Below are 10,421 nucleotides of genomic sequence, written 5' to 3'. Positions count from 1 at the left end.
GTCAATGTGCAGCTACCGTGCGTTTTAGTAATGAGTAACTGCCCACATCAAAGATGGCGCTATAGTTAGTTACGTCATGCGTTCCAGCCGAGTTCAGCACCTCACGTGCTCTGTACGGAGGACTGAGAGGCTATAAGGGCGGAAGTGGTGGTGGGAAAGAGGCGACTGAGAAAGGTTTTTGGATGAAAAGTGCCTGTTTGGAGGTTTCCTGGTCTCCCCTCACACCATGTCAGAGCAATCAGTCCTCCTGCTCAGGAAGCAGCTGGCTGGTAAGAGAGCAGCCTGGGTGCAGGCCTGGCAGGGCGCTTTGTTCTGGGCTCCCATTGTGCTGCCCTGGAACCCATAGGAAGTGATAGCTGGAGTTAACTTCACTCCCTTTAGCAGAGATTCCCTTCTATTATGCTTTGTGCCTATATAACACTGGGAAGCCATGGGACTTACTGTTTGTGGTTAATTATTTTCCAGATTACTTTTTATATAATTAAAAAAAAAAGCTTGTTTTAGAAACAAAACTTTAGAACATTCTAAAACGTCTTTATGTAGCACCCAGTGTAAATACTTGTGTCTGACTTCTGAACTTTTACTGTTGCTATCATATCTTATATGGCCTTTTGCTGTTACCAAAAAGTTTTCAACTTGTTTAGTCTTAAGTGTAAGGTGAGAACAGCTGGGAAATACGTGTAGGGTGCTGGCCATCTTGCCATCTTTGTTTTTGTGTAGATGGGTGGTAAAAGGGTTTGATATATTCATCCAGCAGAACTAGGATTTCTGTATTTTTTTTCTAGTACACTCTGCAGTAAATCGTCTTTTGTTGGGGGGGTTTTTTTTTTTTTGTTTTTTTTTAATAAATAAAATGAACATGTCCTTATTGACAATTTGATTACTTGTTCGTTTTTGTTTTTTCCAGAACTGAACAAAAATCCAGTTGAAGGGTTTTCGGCTGGCTTAATCGATGACCATGATATATTCAAATGGGAAGTGTTGCTTATTGGACCTCAGGATACATTATTGTAAGTTCTGTTGGCGAAAGTCTTGTTTTAAGAACTGGCCCTCTACTTTGTTTTTGCATCACTTTAATTGTTGTGCTCTTGGACTCCTAGATGGGCATATTTTATTAAGAAACTGAGGTGCAGCCTTTAGAATGAAATCTTTACATCTTCATCCGAAATCCATATGGTGTTGAAAAGGCTATAGTCCTCACTCTGCTAATAGAACATCCTAAGTGTTTGGTAAAGGGTGGCCAGAGTCAACTAAATTTACCATGTTGTCTCCAAAGAACAATCTTCATATAACGTGGGTGTGTTGTCAATCCTTCCATTCCACATATAACTCTTGAAAATGTCAGCCTATATTGTCCTGTTCATTCCATGAACTGTATGCCTTTAAGATCTTCTCCTCTTCTGTCTGTTAGCGTAAGCTCATTTAAACTCTCTCCTCCTCCCACCCCCCCCCCCCCCCCAAAAAAAAATCTACAAAGTACTGCGGATTATTATTCACATTTATATTGTGCTAAAGTACTCTGCAGCACTTTACAATTTTAAAATGGGGATATTTGACAAGTTACTTACATGCAGTATATAACACAAGAGGTTAAGGTCCTGCTCAAACCAGCTTAAAATCTATTATAGATGATTCTACCAGCCCTAATTATGAAATGTACCGGAGTGAATGAAACAGGGTTTTGCATAACCACGAATAACTGGGGCAATCAATTAACCCATATACAAGGCGGATAAGTGGGTAAATACTGCTTGTAGATCAGGTGCACTTTTTTGTCCCTACAACTGGGGCAGCACATGAAAGATGTAAAAATATGTAAATTTACTATTTCTACTTTAACTTGGGATAAGGACTACTCAAGTACTTGTTCATTAACTATTAAGTGTAATCCTCTTTTATTTTATGGAGTTTGTATTCTTACTTTGACGTCTGACACGTAGGATTGCCTTTGATTTACAAATCCTGCTTGCTTTGTTTATAGTGAGGGTGGCTTCTTTAAAGTGCACCTTACATTCCCAAGTGACTATCCACTGAGGCCTCCAAAAATGAAATTTATAACAGAAATCTGGCATCCTAATGGTAAGTACTGTGCATTAACAATTTAGTGGGCTTTTGAGCCTTTGAGGGAAATGCTAGTAATGCTACAGCACATGTCTTAAACACCAGTTAATGTTTGTGTAGGGCTGATCTTGACGTTCTACACTCCTGGACAGCTGAACTTTGCTGTTAACTACCTAAACAGTTAAAGGGTTACTCCAACCACCATGACCATTTCAGTGAGCCTGTCTAATATCGATTTTGTGGTGGAAAAACTGCATCTCTTCTGTGTGCTCCCTCTCTTGCTAAAATCTATTTTATTGATCTGTTTTAAATACCCTGCCTTGCCGATTTCGAACATTTGTATGCACTCAGACAGTAAGACTGTCCAATCAAACTACTTTCTCCAGAGATGTAAGATGGAGAGGGTTTCCCCCCCTTACTTTTTTGTTTTTAAGGGGGACCTACGTACTAATGCTGAGTAGGATGGATGTAGTTAACAATGGTTTATATCAAATTAAGATGAATCTAAGGGCCAGATCTTAAAAGAAACATTTAAGGTAATGGAGTTGTTTGGGGGAGCTCTGATTGCAGTCCAATCTGACATGAGGATGAAAGAGCCAACAGAGTAATGGAAAGGGGAAAAAAAAAAAAAACAGGCAGGTTTCTGACAGTCTGATACAAAACAATTGTATCCAAACTCAGATTCTCAAAAATCTCTCAGGAATGCAACTTTTGTTTCTAGTAGAACTTTCTTCTTCTGGTTTGGTATGTTAAATGTCTATACAGATGAGGATTGCAATATTGTTTTTAATCATTTTATGCTGGATAAACTGGCTTAAAGAGGGACTCTGCCATGTGTAGTATGTATATATATATATATATATGTGTGTGTGTGTATATATGTGTATATATATATATATATATATATATATATATATATATATATATATATATATATATATATATATATATATATATATATATATACTTTATTTTTGCAGTGCATATCAAGTGAACAGACGCATGTGAGGTGCCCCAATGGCAATCCTCATGCGTTATTGAGACATGTGTAACAATGGGGTAGTCTAGTATACATGCACTTTTTTATGTTTAAACTAGTAGTATTCACAAGCAATAATCAACAGCTGTAGCCAGCATGAACTGCGGTGTGTAGGTTATCAAGCCTAAGACATTGTGCATTTTCAGGCAGCTACATACTGGAAAATATATTAAATTGCAAGGTCTATAGCTTAACAGACTCTCATTCACTTCCTATACCTCCAGGAGGAGCTTCATTTACTGAGCTGTGTTTATCAGTAGGGAGTGAACATATGCATATTTAACTGGTGGTGTGATGAATAGAATGTTAAACATGGTGGTCCTGAGCAGCTTGTCAGATTATTTTAATCACGTTAACAGGCTGGTTTACCCTCGCTAATGTTGCTCTCCACTTATGTGTAGCATTTAACTTTAATCAAGGCCCTTTGCATAAGAAGACTAATGGGCTGTGAGCCCGGCAGGGAACACATAGATATGTGACTTAAAGAAAAACAAAAAGGAAGCATATGGAAAGCGAACTAAAGAGCATATATACAAGCTTGTTCATAGATGTGTAACATGAGTGGGGTCACCTAGCCTAAAAAGTAGTCAGGTGAGGTACTCCTCTAGTAGTCAGGTGAGGTACTCCCTCGGGAACAGGCATAGTATCAGATCAGTATGCCTGCTTGTTGCAAATGTCCCCATTCACCCTATCCCAGAGGACGGCAGGCTTTCGGCATAGGTCTGAGAACAGTCCAAGACTTTCCGTGTGGGAGTTGTCTCCTGTGTTGTGACTGTGCAATTCCGTCTGTGAGTAGCCGCTTGAGCTGGCCTCCCTGCTTGTGTACGTGCATTGAGGCTTTGCTGGGGCTGGGCCTTTGATTTTCCAGAGGCTCTCTCTGCTGATTGTGGATGTTTGAAAGGGTGAGTGCTGGCGCCTGAGGGGCATGCAGTCGCTGCTTCGCTCTCTGGCTTTGTCCCCTTCTGAAGGCTGCCCTGGGGGCTCGTTGTGGATACTCACATAGCTGCTGTCGGGTAGCCGGTCGGACCCATGCTGCTACTGCTTGGACCGCCTGTTTGAAGGGCCGGTCTTTATAACTGAGTTTTGACCATAAGCTGGTGCAGAGTCGGTCAAAGAACGTCTGGGTGGAGTGGCAAGGGTGCTGCTTGCTCCAGGTTTCACCTTCCTTATCTCTTTCGCTGTGTGACGTTCTATGCTGTGTTGTGGCTGCATCAGGCCACATGTAGTGAGGCTCGGCTTGTCTGCCATCTTGGGCGCCGCCGCTTCCATTCTGCTTGGAAGTTCAGCGGCGTCTGCTATGCTGTCTCTGCTTGTGGTTTCCCGTACTGACGGGGACCAGGATATCCCCCGCCGGTCCATGGGGGGGGGGGGGCGGGTGCGCGCAACGGTTTGCGAGTGTCCCTTTAGCCTGAGAACCGGGAGAGCGGCCGTCTCTCCACGGCTCCCACCCGTGCAGGCTGCAGGTTGTGGTGTGGGCTGTTCAGCGTCGGGGAGCCTCGAATTGAGTATCCCCGGACTCAGCATCCCCTTCTGGATATGGGAATAGTTGTTTGCTGCAGGCTCAGTCTGGTGGTCGGGCATAATGCCCAGAATCAAGGCTTCAGATATGGGAGCTCTCGCCATGTGCCTCTAGCTCGCTCGGCTGGTAAGCTCTGCCCCCCTCTAGTAAGAATATTTTGACATGACTGCCTTACCTATACTTTGTCCTTACAATACACAGATGATCCAGTGTAGAACCTTTCTATATACCAGTCTCTTCCAATTCTTGTCCTTGCCGATCACCCAGCATGCTTTGCACAAATTACAAAGCATGTCAGGAACTGCTGTAGCAGAATTCAGTAACTGCCTTATTTGTAATGTTAATTAATACCAAATTTCCTGTTCTGCTTTGCTGTAGGAAACCTCTCCTTTCTGTAAGTGTGTATCCATAGCCTTCATACCAATATTTAAATGCTTTTGTAATATTCTATGTGTTGAAGCAAACATACCTTTTCCTGTTTCCTCAGTTGCAAAGAATGGTGATGTGTGTATCTCTATTCTTCACGAACCTGGAGAAGACAAGTTTGGCTATGAGAAGCCTGAGGAACGTTGGCTGCCCATCCACACAGTGGAGACTATCATGATCAGTGTTATTTCTATGTTGGCAGACCCGAACAGTGACTCTCCAGCTAACGTAGATGCTGCCGTAAGTACAATTTGAGGACTCTCAGGTGATGTGTAGTCAATATATAGACTGGGAACATATACACTTTCCATAACCCCATGTATGCTTTTCACTTGAAAATTTAGCGATAATCTGGCTCTCCTGTCTTCTGTGTGGCTCCCTCTGTAGCTTCAGCAGCTAGAGAAGGGGCAATATCCATCAGGAGGCCCTAAGTGGACTTCCTGATGGGCTGCTCACCCCCGTTGTGCAGGCATCGGCAGTAGTTCTGCTGCTGAGTGTTGGTGTAATGCAGGTCTAAAATAAACTGGAGCTAAAAATTAAGGCAGGACAGTTTAAGAAGCATGGTTAGGTGTACAGTAACTGGATTTGTGTTCATAGATTACAATGGCTTATCAACGGGACATAGTGCTGCATGGCTGACCAAAGTTCCCCCTTTCTCCTCTAACATACTTTTAAGCCATATTTACGGGACACATGTCCTTTGTTTCATTGTTGACTTTGTTAATGTTATCACAGGGCTGTTCATTTAACTAGTGAGTTCTGACTGTTAATCCTTTTTCCTACAGAAAGAGTGGAGGGAAGACCCAAATGGTGAATTCAAGAGAAAAGTTGCTCGATGTGTTAGGAAAAGTCAGGAAATGGCTTTTGAATGAAAAGGTGGGTTGAAATTGCTCTACTTCCAGATGGCATGTCGTTCTTGACGAACTCCCATACAAGCATCCCATATTGCTGAAAAAACTAGTTGATGCATTCAGTCTGAGTTAGTATGGTAAAGTAGGTCATACTTGCATATTACCCTAACTCCAATATAATGTACAGTTGGTGCATTATTCATTAGCTGAGTGACAAAACTTTGACAATTTGTCAAGACAATGTCCCAACTTAGTATGAACGGGTAAAGTAAAGGGTTTTCACACTTCTGCATTTTCATACCAATTCAAAACAGAAGCGTGTGACTGTCACTGTTAAGCCATTCTAAAATGGTAAGACAATTTACCACTTTAAGTAGCGTATTTCTTTAAATCCCACATCCTTTTCCCAGTGTTTTGTGCAGATGGCAGTTATGTGGCCATTTAAAACACTATATAGCTTAATTGTATAGTATAATAGATATGGTGTCACATCTTGTGTGCAGTCCCTCAATGCTTTGAGTAGTTGATAAACCTGGTTTGAACATCCAAAACCTGTCTGCAGAGAACACATGTATGCATTTTGATAATATATGTACACCTAAATAAGTGAACATGTGTATAATTCTTTTTTTTTAATTAAAATTAATTCTAAGGCATGGCATTTTCTTTATTATATTTAACAGATTTACATGAAAACTGATCTTGACTTCTGAATAATATCATTATTTTTGTCACTTGCAGTGTTTCAAGCAAGAAATTATCCTCTGTACGTTTGCACCTAATAAGCAATAGAATTCACAAGCTTATGGCTACTCTTATTGGAGCTTGTGCAGAGTTTCATGGACTTCTCTCCCCCGCCCTCAGCAGACCGTTTACCTTTTTTATAAATTATGATCTACTTCTGTTTTAACTGAAAATGTTGACTTGATTGGTTTGCAATCCCAACGGAGCTCCTTTATTTATTCAGATATATATTTTTTTGAAAATGTATTTTATAAAGCTCAAGTCGCTCTTGCATTTTTTTTTTTTTTTAACCCTGGAGACTGCATAATGGGCTGTTGCAGAAGCACTGTAATAGATGGTCACGGAGTACAAGCTTTCAAAGTGTCAAGCTTGCTTCCTGCAAAGCCACTTGCCTAGCAATCAAATTTTGACCATAGTTTTTACTTTTTGTAGTGTTTAAGTACTGTGCTTGAGGAATTTAAACAATGAGGCTAACCCCACTAATATCCTTGTTACACATTGCCTTTTTGCAGTATGGGTTAATTGGATACAGCAAGATTTCCTGGTCAATTTAGATATGTGCAGTTCTGATACTCAATTACCCTGTTCTTTTTTTTCTCTTGTTTATGCTAAAGCAAAAACAAGGTTTTGTTCCATTTTATTTTTTCCCCTCCCTTCTGATCTTCCCAGCCGTTTTTGTTTTGCTTTTTTAAATAAAACATTTGGTTACAGAATGCAACCTTTTTGAGATGTTTCAATAACTTATGAGTCATGTTTTGAATATATTAAAGTTAATTCAATACAATCCTATTTGAGTGTTTCTTTACAAATGTAAATCTAAGGCTGTTACAGTGAAACTTGTTTTAGTTTTTTTAGTGGTGGGGGGTGTTAAGATTTGTGCATTACGATCAGTAACTTCTGTATGTAGAACTTTAAGGCATGTTTAGTCAACTGATATGCAAAATACTCTTGAAGAGGGAAACTAGGAAGTGGACTTTGTTGTAAGAGGGGTTGAGACCATTGGCAGGACATTTAAATACAAGATTCCTGTTACACCTGCATAGCTTGCTTTCTTAATCTTACAATTGTGCAATAGTCAGCTTTTTTTTTTACTTGCACAAGCTGTCTCAATAAGATTTAGATTTTATTGTATTTTGCAGATGTCTAGTCCAATTTCTCCAGATAAATGGACAAATCCGTTATTACTCCTTCTCCAAAACCGAGGGTGTCCTTTAGATCGAAGCATCAAGCCTGTAGTGAATGTGCCACTCCTTTACATGACTGTTATAAAGTCTAGAGATTCTACATCTGTGCATGATAGATTATTTTAACACTCAAACTCCTGCGTGTTAAATCATATCAAACTGAAACACAAGATTTCTAGAAGTACCTTATGCCCAATTCTGTTTTACGCACTCTTGGGTAAAACGTAAGCTTCGCTTGCCGAATCTCTTGTGTTGTTGCAAAAAGAGAGCGCTTCTATTACTCTGGCTAAAACAAGACTTGGTCTTCCGTCCAGTCTTGGATATAAAGCAAGTGAACACATGCATTCAATATCAAAGATTCTTGATGGAGACTATCTGATCAGTTACGCAGATGGGAATATATGGCCACCTTAGATTTAAAGGAGGCATATCTTAAGGTTTCCATGGCATTAAGCTCAAGGAAATACTGGAGACTCAAAATTAAAGTTTTTCTTTATTTTTCTTGTGCTTATGGTAACATAACAGAGACCTGTAGCGCCACAACAGCGAGTACAGGCATTTCAATGGCATACATAGATAAACAGCACATTTTTTTTGTTTGAGAGAAATCAAGCTAGAAATACTTGTTTGGTAAGGAATGTGCGTCAGATTATTACATGCTGTAGTCATAGTTAGTGAATACATTGCACTTTTGCTTTCATATAGGGAAATTCACAGGATTGTTTTGTATGCTTTAAATTTAACGTTTGGTACGTCATAGTAGTTGCACTTCGTTAGAGGAAGAAAAGAAAAAGGGAAAACAGTGAGCAAAGCTTAGTAGTTTGGGCAGTCGTCAGCTTATGGTTAGTCTTGGGGGATAGATACACCTGTTTGCTGGAGTGGTAATGACTTGGATATGTCATTCAGGAAACCCCCTACTGTTGGGTCTAACTTGTCAGCTATGGTATTGTTTGGGGACATCCCTTTCCAACCATGAGAGTAATGTGTGATGCAGTCAAGGCTTATCTGTGTGGTATGACTCCCACACGTCTCTTGTGAAGTACAGGTTAGAGATTGGGGAGACTAGGTGTGGCTTGCGACAGGGCTACGATACCCTGCAGGTACATATCCCTATGCCTGTCCAGAGAAAAAGAGCCCAACGGTCGCTGACAGGCGATAATGCTTGGCCCCATATAGCGAGTAGCCCATGGGTGTAGGGGTGATTTCTAGCCCCTTATTAGCATGCGATGCAGTGCCCAGTGTGGAGAGAAAGGGAGAATAAAGAAAATAAGAACAGCATAAAGTAGGTGAAGAAAGCGTTACAATAGTATGGACTGTGGCTGGGATGTGCCACTGGAGTCTCCCAAGGCAGGCCGCGCAGCCCTCCTGGCTCAGCTCTCCGTGAGTGCTGTGGATGGCTTATAGACAGTCCCGCCAGATCTTACTGCTTCGTTCCCGTCTCTCCTTGTGTCCAACCTACAAGCCCTATGAAAGATTGGGAGGATGTCAGCCCCATGGTCTGAGCGCATATCACCTGTGCCTCCGTTTCCTCTGCCAGGGATGGTAGTGTACAGGATTCCCGGGTAAAGTGTAGTCAGGATGCGGTTCAGGGATCGTCATCAGGGTGCTCTAGGCCCCGGTGGACAGTCACTGGGACCGGGCTGGAGTGCTGTGAACGAGGGCCGGTCAGCCGAGGCAGCTCTGCTGCTTAGCAGGGTGAGGTGCAACGATAGTCCAGGGTTTGAGAGTTGTGGTGGTTTAATCCAGTAAGCCGCATGGTCGGGCCCAGCGTATGCCACGCGGCTGCCCTCTTGTTGGTCGGGCGTTTAGGCCCACTTGGTGTTCTTCCAGTGGGGGCCGGGATAACCCCTGCTGGCCCATGGGGGGGGGTGGGGCAGGGCATCACAAAGCCGCAGGGTGCTTGTCAGGCGTGTGAACAGGGCAGTGGCAGTCTGCCCCGCTCCTCTCCCTGGTAGGCCGCATTCTCCAAAGTCTGGTACCACCCGTAGGGCTCCCGATCTAGGAGTCACCAATGGCTTCTTGCACCCTTGGGTACCTTTCACAGCTAAATTAGTTGCAGTGAGTATATTAGTTTCGCTGAAAAAGCCAAGCTCAACAGGAGCCTCTGCAGCATGCAACCGGTCAGCATGACTGCCAGGCCCCGCCCCCCAGGAAAGGATTTTTACATGTTAAATTAAAAGCCTTTTCACAGCTCCAAGAACTTTTACAAAACTTCTACTCCCTCTGGCAGCCAATGTTCAAGAGATTACTACGATCGTCCATTATCTGGACGATTTGAAGTTTGACTTTAATTGGCTTTTAGAAACTTCAACCCCACTTCAAACATTACAGGAACATGGGGGGACTGTACTGGGAAAAATCCCATCCTACTCCCTCCACAAGAACTGGTTTCTAGGTCTAGAAGTAGACTGTCTCTCTCAAGCTTCTGCTTTGGAGGATGAATATCAGAATAGATATGTGGACAAGTACAACATGCTCAGACAGGCAATGAGCATACTGGGAACACTCACTTCATGTATTTCAACAGTAAAGTGGGCAAGGGCACAAATTAGATCTCTTCAATGGGAAATTCTTCAAGCTTGGTGAAGTGGATCTGG

General features: G+C 42.1%; 1 protein-coding gene across 1 annotated transcript; it reads left to right on the top strand.

Moving 5' to 3' along the window:
* Positions 1-110: 110 nt before the first annotated feature.
* LOC134612590 (ubiquitin-conjugating enzyme E2 G1-like) lies at positions 111-7,424 on the top strand. Its single transcript, XM_063456981.1, has 6 exons — positions 111-269; positions 908-1,010; positions 1,982-2,079; positions 5,107-5,285; positions 5,831-5,921; positions 6,638-7,424. Exons 1-5 carry the CDS (start codon positions 227-229, stop codon positions 5,915-5,917), a joined length of 510 nt encoding a protein of 169 aa, XP_063313051.1. The 5' UTR covers positions 111-226; the 3' UTR covers positions 5,918-5,921; positions 6,638-7,424.
* Positions 7,425-10,421: the final 2,997 nt, after the last annotated feature.

Source organism: Pelobates fuscus, chromosome 5 (genome assembly GCF_036172605.1).
Source record: "Pelobates fuscus isolate aPelFus1 chromosome 5, aPelFus1.pri, whole genome shotgun sequence".
NCBI lineage: Eukaryota > Metazoa > Chordata > Amphibia > Anura > Pelobatidae > Pelobates > Pelobates fuscus.
The sequence above is the reverse complement of the archived record's forward strand: the minus strand, read 5'-3'. Positions and strand labels throughout refer to the sequence as shown.